At 39.9% G+C, this 22,805-nt stretch overlaps 2 protein-coding genes across 2 annotated transcripts; both read left to right on the top strand.

Annotated features, from left to right (window-relative positions):
* Window positions 1–273: 273 nt before the first annotated feature.
* Window positions 274–1,200, top strand: Or12d2c (olfactory receptor family 12 subfamily D member 2C). The gene has a single exon (NM_001001422.1). It carries the CDS (start codon window positions 274–276, stop codon window positions 1,198–1,200), a length of 927 nt encoding a protein of 308 aa, NP_001001422.1.
* A 5,101-nt stretch (window positions 1,201–6,301) lies between these two features.
* On the top strand, window positions 6,302–7,192 carry Or12d14c (olfactory receptor family 12 subfamily D member 14C). Its single transcript, NM_001006599.1, has one exon. It carries the CDS (start codon window positions 6,302–6,304, stop codon window positions 7,190–7,192), a length of 891 nt encoding a protein of 296 aa, NP_001006599.1.
* The last annotated feature ends 15,613 nt before the right edge of the window (window positions 7,193–22,805 follow it).

Genomic DNA, 22,805 nt, shown 5'->3' on the forward strand with positions numbered 1-22,805 from the left:
GCTTGTGTTCTACTCAAAGTCACTAACCAAAAAGGAAGTGATTAGGGATAATGTAGTAAATTAGAAGTTGCTTGATCACAACCCATGACAGACACTTATGTAACATTTTACTTAACATAATAATGGGTAAATATTAGGAAAAACTTGAAAAGACATCATGGAAAACAATAATTCACTCTGAAAATCTTTGGTTATGAAAAGAAAATCTCTGGCCAGAAAGACTGATCAACATGCAGAGTAGCATTGTATAATAATTGTGCTTTCTTACAGGTGATGTCCAATCAAACCTCAGTCACTGAATTTCTCCTCCTAGGAGTAACAGACATACAAGAATTAAACCCTATTCTCTTTGTGATTTTCTTCACCATCTACTCTGTCAATATAACTGGGAATGGAGCCATCCTGATGATTGTCATCTTGGATCCAAGGCTCCACTCACCTATGTACTTCTTCCTGGGAAACCTAGCATGTCTAGATATCTGCTACTCCACTGTGACAGTGCCAAAGATGTTGGAGAACCTCCTCTCCACAAGCAAAGCAATTTCCTTCTTGGGATGCATAACTCAGCTTCATTTCTTCCACTTCCTGGGTAGCACTGAGGCCCTGCTGCTGCCAGTGATGGCATTTGACCGCTTTGTGGCTATCTGCAGACCACTCCACTATTCTGTCATCATGAATCGCCAGCTCTGTAGTCACATGACTGTGACTATCTGGATCATGGGCTTCTTACATGCCCTGCTTCACTCTGTAATGACATCTCGTCTGAGCTTCTGTGGTCCCAATCATGTCCATCATTTCTTCTGTGATATTAAGCCATTGCTGGAGCTGGCCTGTGGAAACACTGAGCTCAACCTTTGGCTGCTCAATACAGTCACGGGCACCATTGCCCTCACTCCCTTTTTTCTGACATTTCTCTCCTATTTCTACATCATCACTTATCTTTTCCTCAAGACCCGTTCTTGTAGCATGCTCCACAAAGCACTGTCTACTTGTGCCTCTCACTTCATGGTTGTTATTCTGTTCTATGCTCCTGTTCTCTTCACCTACATCTGTCCCACCTCAGGCAGTGCTCCGGATCAGGACAGAATCATTGCCATCATGTACAGTGTGGTCACTCCTGCTCTCAATCCACTCATCTACACCTTGAGAAACAAGGAAGTGAGGAGTGCATTATATAGGAAGGTGAGAAAATGGCTCTGACTTGAAGCAATTGCAAGAACTCTTGTGAGACATAACCAGGGAGTGAAAAGGTTTAGAAACAGCTAGATTTGTCGAATTTAATAACATACGTTATAAAGAAAATTGGACAAAGAAACATATATAGGAAACATTTATGGTGGTATGAAATGATGTTTTATCAGAAAATCCAAAGGACCCTCGACCATGTATGGCACTAGCCACTGAATCTTTTTCTTGAATGTATTTGTGGGTATCAGTTTATAACCTTTGCCTATCTTAAACTGATTTTAATATTTTATTGAATGTAATTGGGTTAGGTTAAGAAATATGTGTGCACCATCCATTTTTAAGATAAATAAATTGTACTTGTATTCTGTTTGTATCTTTTGGTTAGTACATATTAGTGAAGGGAATAAAATTATTATGTTTTTTTTTCTCTTTTCTCATACAATAACAATAGATCCGATTTATAGTTTCCCTGTCTTCTACTGCTCCCAGTTCTTCCCTAACTCCCCTCCCCTCAAGATCTACTCCCTTTCTGTTTTTCATTAGAAAATCGTAGGTTTCTAAGTGTTATTGTCCAAACATGGCAAAATAATAAGATAAAACAAAAATCATCACATCAAGGCTGGACAAGGCAACCCAAAAAAGGAAATGAAACCCAAGTCACATGAATCAGAGACCCACTCATTCACACACTCAAGAGCCCCATAAAAGTACCAAACTGAAAGCTATACTATGTATGCACAGGACCTCTTGCAGAGCCCTGAAGGCTTCATGCTTCCTGCTCCCATATCTATGAGTTCATATGAGCATTGCTTAGTTGATTCAGGGGGGTCTTGTTCTAGTGTCCTCCATTCCCTAAGGCTTTTATGCTTCCTCTTCCAATGGGGCTCCTTGAGCTCTGATGGGAGGGATCTGATGGAGATATCCCATTTAGATCTATGCACTCCAAGGATTCTCTTCCTGAGCAATGTCTGGATAAGGGACTCTGCATCTTTTTCTGTCTGCTGTAGAATGAAACTTTTCTGGTCATGATTATTTAGGCACTGATCTTTGAGTATAGCAGAATAACATTAGGAGTCATTTTATTGATACTATTTATGTATTCATTTTATTTGTCTGTTTGTTTTTATAGCAGTATTGTTTGGTTTTACCTTAGGTCTCTGAGCTATCTAGTCATGCATTCATATTCTCTCTCTCTCTCTCTCTCTCTCTCTCTCTCTCTCTCTCTCTCTCTCTCTCTCTCTCTCCTGGAAATACAGTAGATTAAAGTTTCACAAACCAGATTGGGGGAGAAAAAGTAATTTTCTCCAATTCTAAAGAACCAATTTAATTTTTCTTCTTGAATCATTTCTTTAAATCAGAGGGATGAAAAGGAGTCATTTTGAAATTCCTTCGTCACATTTTCCTGAGGCAAGCAGATAAGGAGCTTTACATACCTCCCTAGGCAAAGGGACTAAAGAATGACTGTGGGAGACAATGGGAACTATCACCTGAGGCTGCTATTGAGGCTGAGCCAATCTTCAGTACAGGCTTTTACTTCCCCTCCCCAACATTCATGATTAAGAGGTGAACTGAAAACATTTTTGTTATGTTACCCCAGAAATTCCACTCAGGGATAGGACTGAAGGAATTCCAAATCAACATATCACATAGACACTTGTACAACACTATTTAAAATATGTAAAGTATAAAACAAACCTAGGTGTCTGTGTACTGAGGAATGGATAAAGAAAATGTTACATAACACACACACACACACACACACACACACACACACACAAATAGAACTTTTCTGTTATAAGGAAAAACAAAGTTATGTTGTTAGCATAAAAACCTAGCAGTTGGGGTTCCTAGATTACATCTACATTTTATATAGACACAGAATATCATGTATGTATATATGACGTGAAATAGAAGCAAAACTATCTAGATTCTAGAGAAACCAGAGGGAATAACATGATGGAAGAGGGCACAGGAAGGAAATAAGAGACACGTAAGAATGTGCACGATAGAGGATGTTCAATGGCTATCACCTACTTCAGTGTGAAGGTCCTCATGTAGCCTAATACCACATTTAGTGAATAAATGCCATTGGGAAAGAATGTAAAGAAAATATCCATGGGTTAAACAGAACTACAAAATAGAGCCCAGTGTGTCTGACTGAGTCATCAAGTACAAAGATAACTTGCAATAACTTGAACTTTAACATAGTAAATGTGAAATTGTTCGTGTAACAAATGTAAAAGTTACAACATTTGGAGGACTAAAAGAAAATAAACATGAAAGATCCTATGCTAAAAGTACTAGTAAATATTTCATGACGGTCTCTACAAAGCAGTAGCCAAGCTGGGGCCTTAGCTTATCTTATCTCATAGGACAGGTGCCAATGTAGCTTGGAAAAATAGAGAACCACAGAGGAATTGCCCTACATTAAACCTTCCTTTTGCAAGTGGGAAAATGTACCTTGTTTATTTCCATACTCATTCAACTCAGTACCAGGGGATGAGCCCCCTTGGGGTTTATATGTCTCCAGATCTGTCTCATTAAAACACCAGGAGGATTGTTGATGGCACAAAGGGATTCAGGAGATGAAACGTAGTCCAGAACCACAACATGAACTGTCACTTCCAGTATATTGCAACCTGTGCAATTTGTGTACACAAAGTTTAGAATCTTTGTCACTTGTGGTCTTAACAAATAATAGTCAGGTAAGTGAATGCACTAGAAGTAAACTTGGAAATTTCCTATAATTTTTGTACTTTTGAGGGTTATCTGGCTGCAACATCAAACATCAATACTGAGGGTTCTGTGTTGGTTCCCCTAGAGTTAGTCTTGAGATGAATTCCTCACTGTGTGTAAGGATTGCGAAAGTTGTTTGGATTCTGCATTGTATTACAGCACTTTGTCTCAATTCATCACCATATTTAATTAAACACTCTCTAAAGGCAAACTAAGATCCCCAAATATTGAAGGTTCTGAACAGAATTAGTAGCTTTGACCATTGCAAATGCTATAGTTCCTTGAAAATTAGATAAATGGGGTTTTTGATATATATTTTTAGAACTGCTTTGTTTTCTGGTCTAAAGATTCATAAATAGCCATGCTCAGAGGAGTTGAATTTTTAAGAAGAACAAACTGTTGTGTTAATAAACAGAAAAAATATGCATGATCATTAAAGAAAATGCCCTGAGTTGTTTGAAGGCAGCCTTCACAAAGGGACTCTGGTGATTACATCATTTCTCAGACTGTCTTCCAGCTATAAAGCTTAGTATCCATCAGGCCCCTTACACATTTTCTCCAGTTCATTAACTTTATAGTTTTAGATGTACAAATTGAATATTCACCCAGTGTGGTTCCTCTCTTGTAGGACTCTCCCTGGTGTCAGCCTTTGTCTAACTCCAGTGCAGTTTAGGGAGTTTTCTCTGTGCCTCCCAACAGCACGGACGCTCCACACACTGATTCTCATTCTTCTTTTATGTACACAGAGTGAATCCAGGACACCTTTGATGAAAGGAACCAGAAGAACCACTTCTCACAGCTATGTCTGCTTCTACCAGTGTATCTCGGGGAAGCAATACAGGTACTTTCCTTAATACTGAGGGCAATTTTAAAAGTTACCTTTCTTTTAGTAAGTTCTGTGTACTATTAAGTAGGAAAACTTTTCCAATTCACTTATTTTTCAAAACATTTAATATTCATTGAAGACACTTCTTTTCTGATTATGCAGGTAAAATGAAAATTATTTATTTCTGTAGGAGAAAACAAGGCTTCATTTGATAGGAAAGAATGCCAGGAATTAATTTCATAGAGAGGAAACTGTCTTAAAATTGGGAGGGCGGATCCGCCCTGGAAACTTTAGAGTAGAATGATTTAAGGCAGCCTGACTTTTGGGAAGGTAAAACACAAGAAAGTTGTTTACCATGGTTCCATTAGTGATGCTAGCAGAGAGTTAAGTGAACCTCCTCAATGTTTGAAGAATGAGCTCAAATAGGTAACAGAGAAGCCAAGAGTTCAAAACTACTAAAGCCATAGGTATTTGTAGTTCCTCCTGATAAAATGAGAGAACTTTGCTAGGTCCACAGAGCAGACATTTTCTTATTCAAATACTCTGTGACCTGGAAAGGGTTTTCTTTAGTCTCAGTGTAAGCTGGAGAATAGAAATATCATAAAGCACAATTTATTATGCAGAAAGTGTCTTGGGTCAGCAAAGCAGTATGATTTTAACCCCAGCAATCAAGAAACGGAGGGAGGGAACTGCTTGAGTTGTGGTGGGTGCATTTGGAGATCAGAGAACATCTTAGGGATCTATTTCTAAGGTTCTTAATGGTTCAGATTAATGTAAGACACTATTGCTACAACAAATCTGATCTGGTTAGACTTCAGAAATTAATGTGGTCATGTTTCTCACCTCATCTTGCTCAATTATGATTAAGAAACAAATCAGTGCAAAGATGTGTCTACACCATATACATCCGTCGATGAAGTGGAATTGCTGTTGTGATAAAACTGTCTATACTTTTCTATTAACTCTGTGATTGAAACAAATTTATCCCTGACTACTTTCTTCATGTTAAAACCCTTCAAGAATGTTCCTACTTTTAGAGGCTGTCTGCCTGGTGGGATATTTTTAAAGCTACTACCAGTTAGGGACAACAAAAGAGATGAAAAGAAAGTTGGATCAAAATGTAAATACAGCTAGAGAAAATGGTAGGATGGTACCGGTTCTGCATCTCCAATAAAAAGATATTATTAGGGGTTGGGGATTTAGCTCAGTGGTAGAGTGCTTGCCTAGCACGCGCAAGGCCCTGGGTTCGGTCCCCATCTCTGAAAAAAAAAAGGATATTATTAGTAAAAAAATATAACAAGTTAAAATACGTTTGAATAGGAATATACAGCAGAAATTTAGACTTAATATTTAATAGTATGATAGGCAAATACATTAATTCTTCACAGGAACTTTGTGGGTTATAGAAACTACTCACACAAACTGTGTTTGGGTTGGCAAGAAAAGTATTGCTGAGAAAGACAGATGGACAAAGGTTAGTGTTCCACAAACTATTCTATCTTTTCTTTTTAAGCGTTACTGAACCAAACATTGGTCACTGAATTTCTCCTCATGGGGGTGACAGACATTCAAGAATTAAACCCTATTCTCTTTCTCACGTTCCTGGTCATGTACTTTGTCAATGTGTTTGGGAATGGATCCATCCTGATGATCGTCATCTTGGATCCGAGACTCCATTCACCTATGTATTTCTTCCTGGGAAACCTAGCATGTGTAGATATCTGCTTCTCCACTGTGACAGTGCCAAAGATGCTTGAGAACTTCTTCTCCACAAGCAAAGCAATTTCCTTCTTGGGATGCATAACTCAGCTTTATCTCTTCCACTTCCTGGGTAGCACAGAGGCCCTGCTGCTGACAGTCATGGCATTTGACCGCTTTGTGGCTATCTGCAGACCACTCCACTACCCTTCCATCATGAATAGTCATGTGTGCATCCAGTTGACTGTTGTCATCTGGGCCATTCCTTTTATTCCTGCTCTGCTTCACTCCATATTGACGTCTCAATTAAGTTTTTGTGGTTCTAACCACGTCCATCATTTCTTCTGTGATGTTAAGCCATTATTGGAGTTGGCCTGTGGAAACACTGAACTCAACAGGTGGCTGCTCAATACATTCACAGGGACCGTTGCCATTGCCCTCTTCTTTCTGACATTTCTCTCCTATTTCTACATCATCACCTATCTCTTTCTAAAGACCCGTTCTTGCAGCATGTTGCACAAAGCATTGTCCACTTGTGCCTCTCACGTCATGGTTGTCATTATTTTCTATGCTCCTGTTCTCTTCATCTATATCAATCCTGATTCAAGGAGCTCCCTGGAAAAGGACAGGATCATTGCTGTCATGTACACTGTGGTCACTCCTGCACTCAATCCACTTATCTATACTCTGAGGAACAAGGAAGTGAGGGGTGCTCTGAATAGGAAAATCAGAATACAGCTTTGAATCGAAGAAATCTACTAAGTTATTCTGGAATATTAAAACACCAGCAATTAATGTGAATACTGAAGTGTGAACTTTTTTGATTCTGCAACTGTATGATGTATATAAAAAGATGACCAAGTAAGAGAATGAATACATGAGTAAATGTGGCTCAACTGTATTTAAAATTCCAATCTATATACAAGATGGAAATTGGAACAAACCAGGTACTCCCTATAAAATGCCAACTCTGAATTTGTTTGGGAGATAAACATTGATGAACCCGACTTGGTATCCTTCCCTATTTGTTTATATGTAAAATCAATTATCCAAATTGCTGGGAGCAGATAAAGGGAGCTTGTCTTAAGTACTGCCATTTTGACTTCAGACTTCATTTTACCTAAGCTGACCAACAATAGTTAGCCCAAAACATATCTGCTAACAACCTCTTCTCTAAGTGACAATGATTATCCAAAATATAATACCCCCTAATAAAAAGAAACAACAAGTTCATTTGATTGTTTTGGCAAAACCATTTACATTCAATGTCAGAGGACAATGATAGAACACTTGTGAAAGTCCAGAATCCCTGAGTTCTGATTGGCAAAAATGAAAACTGTAACAAACACGGCTCATTTGCTTGCAGGTTTTGTGTTTATAGACTCTGCTTTGGACCCTGCTTGGTACTGCCAAAAGAAATAGGAGTCCTTGTCTGGTGGTCCTGATAGATCAGTGACTCTGTTTATGTAGTGGGAGTATGAAAGATTTTGCTGTTTCAGGAGCCCACTGGTGTATTCTCTCCCCTCCCTTACAGCACACAATGGATGAGGTATAACAAAATATGCCAGTTTTGCCCATGTTTTGAATAGATGAATATTAATAGGTACATTTATCTATAAGGCCACCTTAGTTCTATAATGTGATCAATAAAATAACTTTAAGAGATTTTGAACCCAAAATCTCACACAAGCTATGCCTTTAGTGAGAGCTATACACTTTAGTACTCAACTATTTCCCTAAGCCTCTTTCTGATTTGTTTTGATTTCATTTTGCTGTTTTGTCTTGTTTTGTTTGAGACAAGGTTTCACAAAATTTTCATGCTGACCTGGAATTGACTGATGCTTAAGAATGCTTTGAATGTGCTGGTTTCCTGGTCAACTTCTCAAGTTACTGTGGATACAGCCCATCTCATTGGATTCATCTATTGTTCAAGAAACTGTAATTCTGGGTAATGGATGGGGCATAGAAGAACGAAGTATAATGATATGTGCATGTGAATAAATCACAATAAAAAAGCCACTACTCTAAAATATGATGAAATTATAATGACTTTATATTTTGAAGATTTTAATGTGAAGCCATTGTGGGCCATTGAAATAATGGTTCATAAAGCCTGGCAGTGGGTTCTGCTAACCCAATCGTTTATGTCCCTGAATGAAAGACACACACAGAGCCTTTATATTTTAATAAAAGTTAAACAGCACAATAGATAGACCACTGCCTAACCTCCATGTGCTTAATCCTCAGTTATTACTTACTAATTTTGTTCTATCTTGGTTGCTCCAGACCCAGTTGGGCTGACCTCTCAGTCCCACTCATGGCTCCTTTGCAAAATGGCTATGCCTCTCTGCCCTGCAATTTTCTCAGACATGGTGTCTCTCCTCTTCTCTGCACTGTCCTGTTATGGCAGATCTCTCTCTCCCTCCTTCCTGGGAATCCTAAAATCATGCCTCTGTCTGTCCTATCCAGCTATTGGCTATTGGCATCTTTATTTACCAATTAGAACCAAATGGGGAGAGGGGAGGGCAGGTTCACAGAAGCAGCAGGTCCCATGCAAACAGGTTTTTGGGGGAACATAATTAGCATTAGAATACAAGCAGCTACAGCTGTCCAACTAGAAATATAGTTGAAAGAGGAGTTAAGGGTAATTTTTTAAAGTTTGTCCTAATTTCTGATTTTTCAAATGAGAAGGCAAATAATTGAGATAAATGACAAAGAGAACTGTAAAATGGCAGATGTCAAGTAATGTCCTGCATATTCACAAAGCATCAGGGGTTTGGGTAGTGTAAGGGAATGGCATACAACAGGAAACAGGAGGAAGAGAACAAAATAGATCCAGAAATGTTGAACTTAAGGTCTATAAAAGAAATAATATCCAAAGTAGGATTCTAATCAAAAGGATGGGAGAGGGTGCATTTCCCCACATCAGTAGGATTTTAAGCAAAAAATAAAATAAAATAAAATAAGAAAAATAAAAAAAGAAAGAAAAGTCTTTGTAGTACTTCACAGGTGGACTACATGACATTTCATGGGAAATCGCTGGTCCATGGAGCAAGAATATGCAGTAGAATGGGGTGCTGCCCTTTGCAGCTTGCTCACTGGTAGGTACTATAGAAGTGTTCATCTTGAGAAATCTTGCCAGGAAGAGGGAAAGAGAGAGCCTGGAAATGATTTTTCTTTCTTTCTTTCTTTCTTTCTTTTTTTTTTTTTTTTTGAGACAGGGAAGGCTTTGAATGTGTTACTTTCCTGGTCAACCTTTCAAGTGGCTGGGAAAACAGCCCTTGTCATTGGACACATCTATGATCAAGGAATTTAGAATTCTCATGATTGGATAAACCCAACTGAATAGTCAAATGCCCTTAAGTTTTTATGTCTCCAAGCGTCAAAGACTTCTCTTTGGATGTCTTTGGAGTCTACACTCACTAAATGATAGCTCTGAAAGTCAGGATGAGCCAAGGAAATTCTCTGTGGTGTGGCTTAGACTCACAGATAAAGCTATATGTGGTTGAAGGTGCAGACTATGCTGCAGAGGAAAGCTGACAGTAGTTTGGCAACAGCAGATCAATCTCTGGGAGGAGGAGAAAGAGACCCTGTGTGGTCCTGTTAGTTGGGTGTGTAGGGTGATGACAGACATAGGCACTGGGTGACTCTGATGCCTGTAAAACTTCTCAAGATGAACAATCACAAGTCTATCTCTTATCAACTTAACACACAACACATCATTTTAAGCCATAATATTCCAACCTTGCCACTGAAATCTCAGACTCAATTTAATAATGCAAAACCACCATTTTGGGGCCTTTGAGGGAATCAAAATTTAGGTCAAAGTAGTCTGCACTGACATGAAGACATTATTTTCAAGGAGTGGCACTGTTTTGGAGACTATGGAAACTTTTGGAAGTTGAATGTTGCTTGAAGAAGTTCCTTTCTAGGGATATGCCTTTAGTAGTTACTCCAGCTCCCATTCTATATGCTCTTTGTGGAGCATGAGGTAAGAATCTCTTCCATCCAGTTAGATATTTGTCTAAAATGACAGGACCAAGAACAATGTCCTGGACCCTCAAAAACTATAAACCAAATGAAATTCTAGTTCTTCCTCTTTCTTCTCTTCTTCCTCCTTCTCCTCCTCTTCCTCCTACGCTTCTTTCCTCTTCTACTTCTTCATCTTTGTCTTCCTTCATCTTCATTTCCATCTCTGTCTCCTCCTTCTCTGTATCCTCCTTCTCGTTGTTGTTGTTGTTGTTGTTGTTGTTGTTCCTCTTCCTCCTTCTCCTTCTTTCTCTTCTTCCGCTTCCTCCTCCTTGTAATTCTCTTGTAATATCTAGGATATTTTCATTGACTGAAGGTTAAGTAATCCCCCTACCTCATCACAGATCCTGTTCAGTATCATAGAAACAGATCTGTCTGGGTTATGAGAAGAAGAATCCTGAATCCACATGCCAGTGGAGACAAAAAGACTACAAAATGTATTGTTTTAGTATTTCAGAATATTCGATGAGGTGACAGAATTAAATAAATATTAACTGGTGTCATGTATCTAAAGCAAATTATGTTACTTATACAATAAACAATAAACATCTATTCCTAATCTCAATGATGCACTCCCCATCTTATCTATACACATATAATAGGGAACGTCTGTAAGATATGGCATATTTAATTTAGATTGATTTATTACAGCTGGAAAAGCTTTTCTATCATGGCCACAACTTGTCCTTGCAGAAAGAATCTTCCACAGATTATGTTAAAATAAATCTTACCTTTTATGACCTGGACCAGTAGGCCCTTCTTCGGTGATGGATTCCTAAAGAGGAGGATGAGGAATGAGGAAAGAAAAAAGAAAGGAAAGTTTGGGTTGCAAGAGTTCCACCAGAGAACTACTAAGCCTGATAAACAACTTCAGCAAAGTGGCTAGGTATAAAATTAATTCAAACGCATCAGTAGCCTTCCTCTACTCAAAGGATGAGAAAGCTAAGAACAAAATTAGGGAAATGGCATCCTTCACAATAGTCCCAAATAATGTAAAATACCTCTGTGTGACTCTAACCAAGTAAGTAAAAGATCTGTGTGACAAGAACATCAAATCTCTGAAGAAAGAAATTGAAGAAGATCTCAGAAGATGGAAAGATCTCCCATACTCATGCATTGACAGGATTAATATAGTAAAAGTGGCCATTTGCCAAAAGCAATCTACAGAGTCAATGCAATCCCCATCAAAATTCCAACTCAATTCTTCAGAGAACTAGAAAGAACAATTTGCAAATTCATTTGAAATAACGAAAAACCCAGGATATTGAAAACTATCCTCAACAATAAAAGAACTTGTGGGGGAATTACCATTCCTGACCTCAAGCAGTATTACAGAGCAATAGTCATAAAAACTGTATGTTATTGGTAAAGAGACAGGCAGAAGATCAGTGGAATAGAATTGAAGACCCAGAAATGAACCCACACACCTATGGTCACTTGATTTTTGACAAAGGAACCAAAACGATCCAATGGAAAAAAGATAACATTTTCAGCAAGTGGTGTTGGTTCAACTGGAGGTCAGCATGTAGACGAATGCAGATCGATCCATGCTTATCACCCTGTACAAAGCTTAAGTCCAAGTGGATCAAGGACATCCACCTCAAACCAGATACACTCAAACTAATAGAAGAAAAAGTGGGGAAGCATCTCGAACACATGGGCACTGGAGAAAATTTCCTGAACAAAACACCAATGGCTTATGCCCTAAGATCAAGAATCAATAAATTGGACCTCATAAAACTGCAGAGCTTCTGTAAGACAAAGGACACTGTCATTAAGGCAAAAGAGCAACCAAGAGATTGGGAAAAGATCTTTACCAGTCCTACATCCAATATAGGGCTAATATACAGTATGTACAAAGAGCTCAAGAAGTTAGACTCCAGAGAGCCAAATAACCCTACTAAGAGATGGAGTACAGAGATAAACAAAGAATTCACAGCAGAGAAATACTGAATGGCTGAGAAGTACCTAAAGAAATGCTCGGCATCATTAGTCTTCAGGGAAATGCAAATCAAAACAATCCTGAGATTCCACCTCACACCAGTCAGAATGGCTAAGATCAAAAACTCAGGTGACAACAGATGCTGGTGAGGATGTGGAGAAAGAGGAACATTCCTCCATTGTTGGTGGGATTGCAAATTGGTACAACCATTCTGGAAATCAGTCTGGAGGTTCCTCAGAAAAATGGACATTGCACTACCGAGGACCCAGCTATACCACTTCTGGGCTCCAACATACAATAAAGACACACTATATTCATAGCAGCCTTATTTATAATGGCCAGAAGCTGAAAAGAACCCAAATGCCCTTCAACAGAGGAATGGATACAGAAAATGTGGTACATCTACACAATGGAGTACTACTCAGCTATCAAAAACAATGATATCATGAAATTCATAGGCAAATGGATGGAACTAGAAAATATCATTCTGAGTGAGGTAACCCAATCACAAAAAACACACATGCTATGCATTCACTGATAAGTGGATATTAACCCAAAGCTCAAATTACCCAAGATACAATCCACAGACTACATGAAGCTCAAAAGAAGGATGACCAAAGTGCAGATGCTTCACTCCTTAAAAGGCGGACCAAAAATATACATAGGAGTGGATATGGAGGCAAAGTTTGTAGCAGAGACTGAAGGAATGGCCATTCAGAGACTGCTCCACATGTAAACCATATATATATACGGCCACCAAAACTAGATTAGAATGATGAAACCAGGAAGTGCGAGGTGGCCAGAAACTGATATGGCCATCTCCTGAGAGGTTCAGCCGGAGCATGACAAATACAGAGGCAAATGCTAGCAACAAACCATTGAACTGAGAACAGGGTCCCCGTTGAAGGAATTAGAGAAAGGATTGCAAGAACTAAAGGGGCTTACAACCACATAAGAACAACAATACCAACCAACCAGAGCTCCCAGGGACTAATCCAACACCCAAAGAGTACACATGGACAGACCCATGGCTCCAGCTGCATATGTAGCAAAGGATGGCCTTATTGGGCACCAATGGGAGGAGAAGCCTTTGGTCCTGCCAAGGCTGGACCAAGCAGTGTAGGGGAATTTCAGGGCTGGGAGGAGGGACTGGGGGAAGTTTAGGAGGGGGGACACCCTTATAGAGGAAGGGGGGAGATGGGATAGGGACCTCATGGATGGGAAACCAGGAAAGGGAATAACATTTGAAATGTAAATAAAAAATATCCAATAAAAAAAGAAAGAAAGAAAGAAAGAAAGAAAGAAAGAAAGAAAGAAAGAAGGAAAGAAAGAAAAGAAAAGAAAAGAAAAGAAAAGAAAAGAAAAGAAAAGGAAAGGAAAGAAAGTTTGGGTTGATTTTTAATGAGCTGATCTCATGATAAATGAGTTTATTAATAATTACAGCATTTTATATACTACCTGCAAAGTAAAAATGGGACAGAATCGAAGATATCATACAATGGAATTACGTTTCCCAGAAGCTAATCAAGCAATGTTGCACGAAGAAAACCCAGGACGTCTCAAGGACATCACAAACTAGCACACAGCAGCCTGAGGATTGATAATCACAGCCCTTCATGTAAGAAAACATTAGGTTTCCAGGAACTGAAACTTTATCTCATTCAAGGTCCCGACCCCAGCTCCAGACTGGACCTTGCCAAATCTGTCCTCGGGCAACAATTAGTGTTCCCTTATCCTTCCATCAGGGCCTCTGAGAAAGCCTTGAATTGGTCTGGCTTCCAGTGTTTTAACTCTGAACATACTTAAGTAGCTAATGCACAGCTTCCTTCCCCTTCCTTCCCCAAACCTAGTTTGTAAGTCTCTGACTCAGTTTTTGATTTTTTAATTCAATCACGTTCCTAAGAGGACAGAAAAATTATCATAATTACTGGGACATCAAAGTCCTAGCAGGTTCCTGTACCCAGAGACACAGAAACAATATTCTCTCATGATCTTGGGAATGCACCATCTCTTCTCTATATTACCAACCTCTGGGCATTTTTACTTTAGCACATGTAAATTCACATGTTGTCCTACTGGTCCCAAATAGTTAAATATGATTCCTAGTTGATTTCAATGAATGGTACACTGTTGAGCTATTCATGAATTGTGAAAGTATGGTAAAAATTGAATGAGAAATTAGGAGACTGGAACAAGGATTCTCATTTATATAGAATTAGGTTTGGGGAAGGGGCGGGACAGGTCTTCCTGGTTGCTGCCGCTGCAGAGAGCCCCTGGGCAGCACCCCACGAGCGAACCTGAGCCTCGGGACCACAGGTAAGACCAAATTTTCTGCTGCAAGAAAGCTGCCTGGTGAGCTTGGGACACACGGAAGCAGAATTTCTCTAGGACCGGGCACGTTCTGTGTTTACCGGAAGTCCCACACCCGCGGATCCCGGCCCGCAGCAGCTCTCTGCTCCCAGACCCGGTGAGAGAGAGACCCAACCGCCTGGTCAGGTGGGCACTCCTGAGGCTGCAGAGCGGAAGAGACCAACAACACTGCTCACCCCTGCCCACATCCCTGGCCCAAGAGGAAACTGTATAAGGCCTCTGGGCTCCCGTGGGGGAGGGCCCAGGAGCGGCAGGACACCTGCCTGAGACACTGCCGGACCCTGAAAGAAACAGACCGGATAAACAGTTCTCTGCACCCAAATCCCGTGGGAGGGAGAGCTAAACCTTCAGAGAGGCAGACAAGCCTGGAAAACCAGAAGAGACTGCTCCCTGCACACACATCTCGGACGCCAGAAAAAAAAGCCAAAGACCATCTGGAACCCTGGTGCACTGAAGCTACCGGAAAGGGCGGCACAGGTCTTCCTGGTTGCTGCCGCTGCAGAGAGCCCCTGGGCAGCACCCCACGAGCAAACTTGAGCCTCAGGACCACAGGAAAGACCAAATTTTCTGCTGCAAGAAAGCTGCCTGGTGAACTCAAGACACAGGCCCACAGGAACAGCTGAAGACCTGTAGAGAGGAAAAACTACACGCCCGAAAGCAGAACACTCTGTCCCCATAACTGACTGAAAGAGAGGAAAACAGGTCTACAGCACTCCTGACACACAGGCTTATAGGACAGTCTAGCCACTGTCAGAAATAGCAGAACAAAGTAACACTAGAGATAATCTGATGGCGAGAGGCAAGCGCAGGAACCCAAGCAACAGAAACCAAGACTACATGCCATCATCGGAGCCCAATTCTCCCACCAAAGCAAACACGGAATATCCAAACACACCAGAAAAGCAAGATCTAGTTTCAAAATCATATTTGATCATGATGCTGGAGGACTTCAAGAAAGACATGAACACACTTAGGGAAACACAGGAAAACATTAATAAACAAGTAGAAGCCTACAGAGAGGAATCGCAAAAATCCCTGAAAGAATTCCAGGAAAACACAATCAAACAGTTGAAGGAATTAAAAATGGAAATAGAAGCAATCAAGAAAGAACACATGGAAACAACCCTGGATATAGAAAACCAAAAGAAGAGACAAGGAGCTGTAGATACAAGCTTCACCAACAGAATACAAGAGATGGAAGAGAGAATCTCAGGAGCAGAAGATTCCATAGAAATCATTGACTCAACTGTCAAAGATAATGTAAAGCGGAAAAAGCTACTGGTCCAAAACATACAGGAAATCCAGGACTCAATGAGAAGATCAAACCTAAGGATAATAGGTATAGAAGAGAGTGAAGACTCCCAGCTCAAAGGACCAGTAAATATCTTCAACAAAATCATAGAAGAAAACTTCCCTAACCTAAAAAAAGAGATACCCATAGACATACAAGAAGCCTACAGAACTCCAAATAGATTGGACCAGAAAAGAAACACCTCCCGTCACATAATTGTCAAAACACCAAACGCACAAAATAAAGAAAGAATATTAAAAGCAGTAAGGGAAAAAGGTCAAGTAACATATAAAGGGAGACCTATCAGAATCACACCAGACTTCTCGCCAGAAACTATGAAGGCCAGAAGATCCTGGACTGATGTCATACAGACCCTAAGAGAACACAAATGCCAGCCCAGGTTACTGTATCCAGCAAAACTCTCAATTAACATTGATGGAGAAACCAAGATATTCCATGACAAAACCAAATTTACACAATATCTTTCTACAAATCCAGCACTACAAAGGATAACAAATGGTAAAGCCCAACATAAGGAGGCAAGCTATACCCTAGAAGAAGCAAGAAACTAATCGTCTTGGCAACAAAACAAAGAGAATGAAAGCACACAAACATAACCTCACATCCAAATATGAATATAAAGGGAAACAATAATCACTATTCCTTAATATCTCTCAATATCAATGGCCTCAACTCCCCAATAAAAAGACATAGATTAACAAACTGGATACGCAACGAGGACCCTGCATTCTGCTGCCTACAGGAAACACACCTCAGAGACAAAGACAGACACTACCTCAGAGTGAAAGGCTAGAAAACAAGTTTCCAAGCAAATGGTCAGAAGAAGCAAGCTGGAGTAGCCATTCTAATATCAAATAAAATCAATTTCCAACTAAAAGTCATCAAAAAAGATAAGGAAGGACACTTCATATTCATCAAAGGAAAAATCCACCAAGATGAACTCTCAATCCTAAATATCTATGCCCCAAATACAAGGGCACCTACATACGTAAAAGAAACCTTACTAAAGCTCAAAACACACATTGCACCTCACACAATAATAGTGGGAGATTTCAACACCCCACTCTCATCAATGGACAGATCATGGAAACAGAAATTAAACAGTGATGTCGACAGACTAAGAGAAGTCATGAGCCAAATGGACTTAACGGATATTTATAGAACATTCTATCCTAAAGCAAAAGGATATACCTTCTTCTCAGCTTTTCATGGTACTTTCTCCAAAATTGACCATATAATTGGTCAAAAAACGGGCCTCAACAGGTACAGAAAGATAGACATAATCCCATGGGTGCTATCGGACCACCACGGCCTAAAACTGGTCTTCAATAACAATAAGGGAAGAATGCCCACATATACGTGGAAATTGAACAATGCTCTACTCAATGATAACCTGGTCAAGGAAGAAATAAAGAAAGAAATTAAAAACTTTTTAGAATTTAATGAAAATGAAGATACAACATACTCAAACTTATGGGACACAATGAAAGCTGTGCTAAGAGGAAAACTCATAGCGCTGAGTGCCTGCAGAAAGAAACAGGAAAGAGCATATGTCAGCAGCTTGACAGCACACCTAAAAGCTCTAGAACAAAAAGAAGCAAATACACCCAGGAGGAGTAGAAGGCAGGAAATAATCAAACTCAGAGCTGAAATCAACCAAGTAGAAACAAAAAGAACCATAGAAAGAATCAACAGAACCAAAAGTTGGTTCTTTGAGAAAATCAACAAGATAGATAAACCCTTAGCCAGACTAACGAGAGGACACAGAGAGTGCGTCCAAATTAACAAAATCAGAAATGAAAAGGGAGACATAACTACAGATTCAGAGGAAATTCAAAAAATCATCGGATCTTACTATAAAAACCTATATTCAACAAAATTTGAAAATCTTCAGGAAATGGACAATTTCCTAGACAGATACCAGGTATCGAAGTTAAATCAGGAACAGATAAACCAGTTAAACAACCCCATAACTCCTAAGGAAATAGAAGCAGTCATTAAAGGTCTCCCAACCAAAAAGAGCCCAGGTCCCGACGGGTTTAGTGCAGAATTCTATCAAACCTTCATAGAAGACCTCATACCAATATTATCCAAACTATTCCACAAAATTGAAACAGATGGAGCCCTACCGAATTCCTTCTACGAAGCCACAATTACTCTTATACCTAAACCACACAAAGACACAACAAAGAAAGAGAACTTTAGACCAATTTCCCTTATAAATATCGACGCAAAAATACTCAATAAAATTCTGGAAAACCGAATTCAAGAGCACATCAAAACAATCATCCACCATGATCAAGTAGGCTTCATCCCAGGCATGCAGGGATGGTTTAATATACGGAAAACCATCAACGTGATCCATTATATAAACAAACTGAAAGAACAAAACCACATGATCATTTCATTAGATGCTGAGAAAGCATTTGACAAAATTCAACACCCCTTCATGATAAAAGTCCTGGAAAGAATAGGAATTCAAGGCCCATACCTAAACATAGTAAAAGCCATATACAGCAAACCAGTTGCTAACATTAAACTAAATGGAGAGAAACTTGAAGCAATCCCACTAAAATCAGGGACTAGACAAGGCTGCCCACTCTCTCCCTACTTATTCAATATAGTTCTTGAAGTTCTAGCCAGAGCAATCAGACAACAAAAGGAGATCAAAGGGATACAGATCGGAAAGGAAGAGGTCAAAATATCACTATTTGCAGATGACATGATAGTATATTTAAGTGATCCCAAAAGTTCCACCAGAGAACTACTAAAGCTGATAAACAACTTCAGCAAAGTGGCTGGGTATAAAATTAACTCAAATAAATCAGTTGCCTTCCTCTATACAAAAGAGAAACAAGCCGAGAAAGAAATTAGGGAAACGACACCCTTCATAATAGACCCAAATAATATAAAGTACCTCGGTGTGACTTTAACCAAGCAAGTAAAAGATCTGTACAATAAGAACTTCAAGACACTGAGGAAAGAAATTGAAGAAGACCTCAGAAGATGGAAAGATCTCCCATGCTCATGGATTGGCAGGATTAATATAGTAAAAATGGCCATTTTACCAAAAGCAATCTACAGATTCAATGCAATCCCCATCAAAATACCAATCCAATTCTTCAAAGAGTTAGACAGAACAATTTGCAAATTCATCTGGAATAACAAAAAACCCAGGATAGCTAAAGCTATCCTCAACAATAAAAGGACTTCAGGGGGAATCACTATCCCTGAACTCAAGCAGTATTACAGAGCAATAGTGATAAAAACTGCATGGTATTGGTAGAGAGACAGACAGATAGACCAATGGAATAGAATTGAAGACCCAGAAATGAACCCACACACCTATGGTCACTTGATTTTTGACAAAGGAGCCAAAACCATCCAATGGAAAAAAGATAGCATTTTCAGCAAATGGTGCTGGTTCAACTGGAGGGCAACATGTAGAAGAATGCAGATCGATCCATGCTTATCACCCTGTACAAAGCTTAAGTCCAAGTGGATCAAGGACCTCCACATCAAACCAGACACACTCAAACTAATAGAAGAAAAACTAGGGAAACATCTGGAACACATGGGCACTGGAAAAAATTTCCTGAACAAAACACCAATGGCTTATGCTCTAAGATCAAGAATCGACAAATGGGATCTCATAAAACTGCAAAGCTTCTGTAAGGCAAAGGACACTGTGGTTAGGACAAAACGGCAACCAACAGATTGGGAAAAGATCTTTACCAATCCTACAACAGATAGAGGCCTTATATCCAAAATATACAAAGAACTCAAGAAGTTAGACCGCAGGGAAACAAATAACCCTATTAAAAAATGGGGTTCAGAGCTAAACAAAGAATTCACAGCTGAGGAATGCCGAATGGCTGAGAAACACCTAAAGAAATGTTCAACATCTTTAGTCATAAGGGAAATGCAAATCAAAACAACCCTGAGATTTCACCTCACACCAGTGCGATTGGCTAAGATCAAAAACTCAGGTGACAGCAGATGCTGGCGAGGATGCGGAGAAAGAGGAACACTCCTCCATTGTTGGTGGGATTGCAGACTGGTAAAACCATTCTGGAAATCAGTCTGGAGGTTCCTCAGAAAATTGGACATTGAACTGCCTGAGGATCCAGCTATACCTCTCTTGGGCATATACCCAAAAGATGCCTCAACATATAAAAGAGACACGTGCTCCACTATGTTCATCGCAGCCTTATTTATAATAGCCAGAAAATGGAAAGAACCCAGATGCCCTTCAACAGAGGAATGGATACAGAAAATGTGGTACATCTACACAATGGAATATTACTCAGCTATCAAAAACAACGACTTTATGAAATTCGTAGGCAAATTGGTTGGAACTGGAAAATATCATCCTGAGTGAGCTAACCCAATCACAGAAAGACATACATGGTATGCACTCATTATAAGTGGCTATTAGCCCAAATGCTTGAATTACCCTAGATCCCTAGAACAAACGAAACTCAAGACGGATGATCAAAATGTGAATGCTTCACTCCTTCTTTAAATGAGGAAAAAGAATACCCTTGGCAGGGAAGGGAGAGGCAAAGATTAAAACAGAGACTGAAGGAACACCCATTCAGAGCCTGCCCCACATGTGGCCCATACATATACAGCCACCCAATTAGACAAGATAGATGAAGCAAAGAAGTGCAGACCGACAGGAGCCGGATATAGATCGCTCCTGAGAGACACAGCCAGAATACAGCAAATACAGGGCGAATGCCAGCAGCAAACCACTGAACTGAGAATAGGTCCCCTATTGAAGGAATCAGAGAAAGAACTGGAAGAGCTTGAAGGGGCTCGAGACCCCAAAAGTACAACAATGCCAAGCAACCAGAGCTTCCAGGGACTAAGCCACTACCTAAAGACTATACATGGACTGACCCTGGACTCTGACCCCATAGGTAGCAATGAATATCCTAGTAAGAGCACCAGTGGAAGGGGAAGCCCTGGGTCCTGCTAAGACTGAACCCCCAGTGAACTAGTCTATGGGGGGAGGGCGGCAATGGGGGGAGGGTTGGGAGGGGAACACCCATAAGGAAGGGGAGGGGGGAGGGGGATGTTTGCCCGGAAACCGGGAAAGGGAATAACACTCGAAATGTATATAAGAAATACTCAAGTTAATAAAAAAAAAAAAAGAATTAGGTTTGCAATGCTGTCAGAATCTAAGGGTACGTGATTAATGACTGTGACACACTTCTGAGTCTATATATATTTAGAAAAGTACACTTTAAAACTCCTACATCAGTTAGAAGGGAATCCTTTTAGCTATTGCCTGGAAATATCAGCACATGTAAACGATTCAGGTTTTCCTTAGTTAAAACGTAGATTAATGACTATAAATACACCATTAGCTATAAATATCTTTCTGCTTTCACATCTGTATTGAGGTTAATATTTTACAGCTAATTAGTAATTTTATTTTTCAAATACATCTACAGGTATATTCTCAGTAGAAATTCATTAGAGATTGCTGCTAATGAGTAACTTTGGGAACTGACTCTCAAAGGTCAGAAAGGTTTTTTTGTATTAGTAACCTTTTCTGATCCCAAGAGAGGTAGTACAGACTAGACATGCAGACTCCATCATGTCTACCCTCAGATATGGTCTCAGCAATACATGCAAAGGGCAGGATGCTTTTAGGTCTAAGAACATTGGCTGGAGTAAATGTTTCTAAGTTCATCACTCATGAGTGGATGTTAGAGAAGTCAGAAGGGTAAGTGTGAAGTGTGGTATTTTATGGAATACGAGCTCATATTTCAGACTGGAACATAGAAGGTAGGACATCATTACATTTGCACGTGAATTTCCGAAGTTGTGTGTAAATAACCTGACCTAAAAGAAAACATCTCTCACAGTAAAATTGTTCTTATGAAGTACTGATACTATGTACATATGCATACATGCATATATGAGAGAGAGAGAGAAAGAGAGTGAGAAAGAGAGAGAGAGAGAGAGAGAGAGAGAGAGAGAGAGAGAGATGTTGAGGGAAAAAGCCAGAATTGAAAACTTGAATAGAGTGAAGCACGAAAGTGGAAATAGAAAAGAGGTTTAAAAAAAAGTGAATTTAAAAGAAATTTAAATCAGCAGGAGAAACCAGATTAGGAGACTGAGAGTGAGTCAGAAAGATCACTAGAAATCAGGAGAGTAGTGTAGGTACCTTGAAAGTCAGACAAAGGTTTGAAGTATAAACAAAGGCTTTTCTTTTTTTTTTTTATTAACTTGAGTATTTCTTATTTACATTTCGAGTGTTATTCCCTTTCCCGGTTTCCGGGCAAACATCCCCCTAATCCCTCCCCCTCCCCTTCCTTATGGGTGTTCCCCCTCCCCATTCTCCCCCATTACCCCCCTCCCCCCAACAATATAGTTCACTGGGGGTTCAGTCTTAGCAGGACCCAGGGCTTCCCCTTCCACTGGTGCTCTTACTAGGATATTCATTGCTACCTATGGGGTCAGAGTCCAGGGTCAGTCCATGTATAGTCTTTAGGTAGTGGCTTAGTCCCTGGAAGCTCTGGTTGCTTGGCATTGTTGTTCATAAGGGGTCTCGAGCCCCTTCAAGCTCTTCCAGTTCTTTCTCTGATTCCTTCAATGGGGTCCTATTCTCAGTTCAGTGGTTTGCTGCTGGCATTCGCCTCTGTGTTTGCTGTATTCTGGCTGTGTCTCTCAGGAGCGATCTACATCCG

The sequence above is a fragment of the Rattus norvegicus genome, chromosome 20 (genome assembly GCF_036323735.1).
Source record: "Rattus norvegicus strain BN/NHsdMcwi chromosome 20, GRCr8, whole genome shotgun sequence".
In the NCBI taxonomy this organism is placed as follows: domain Eukaryota; kingdom Metazoa; phylum Chordata; class Mammalia; order Rodentia; family Muridae; genus Rattus; species Rattus norvegicus.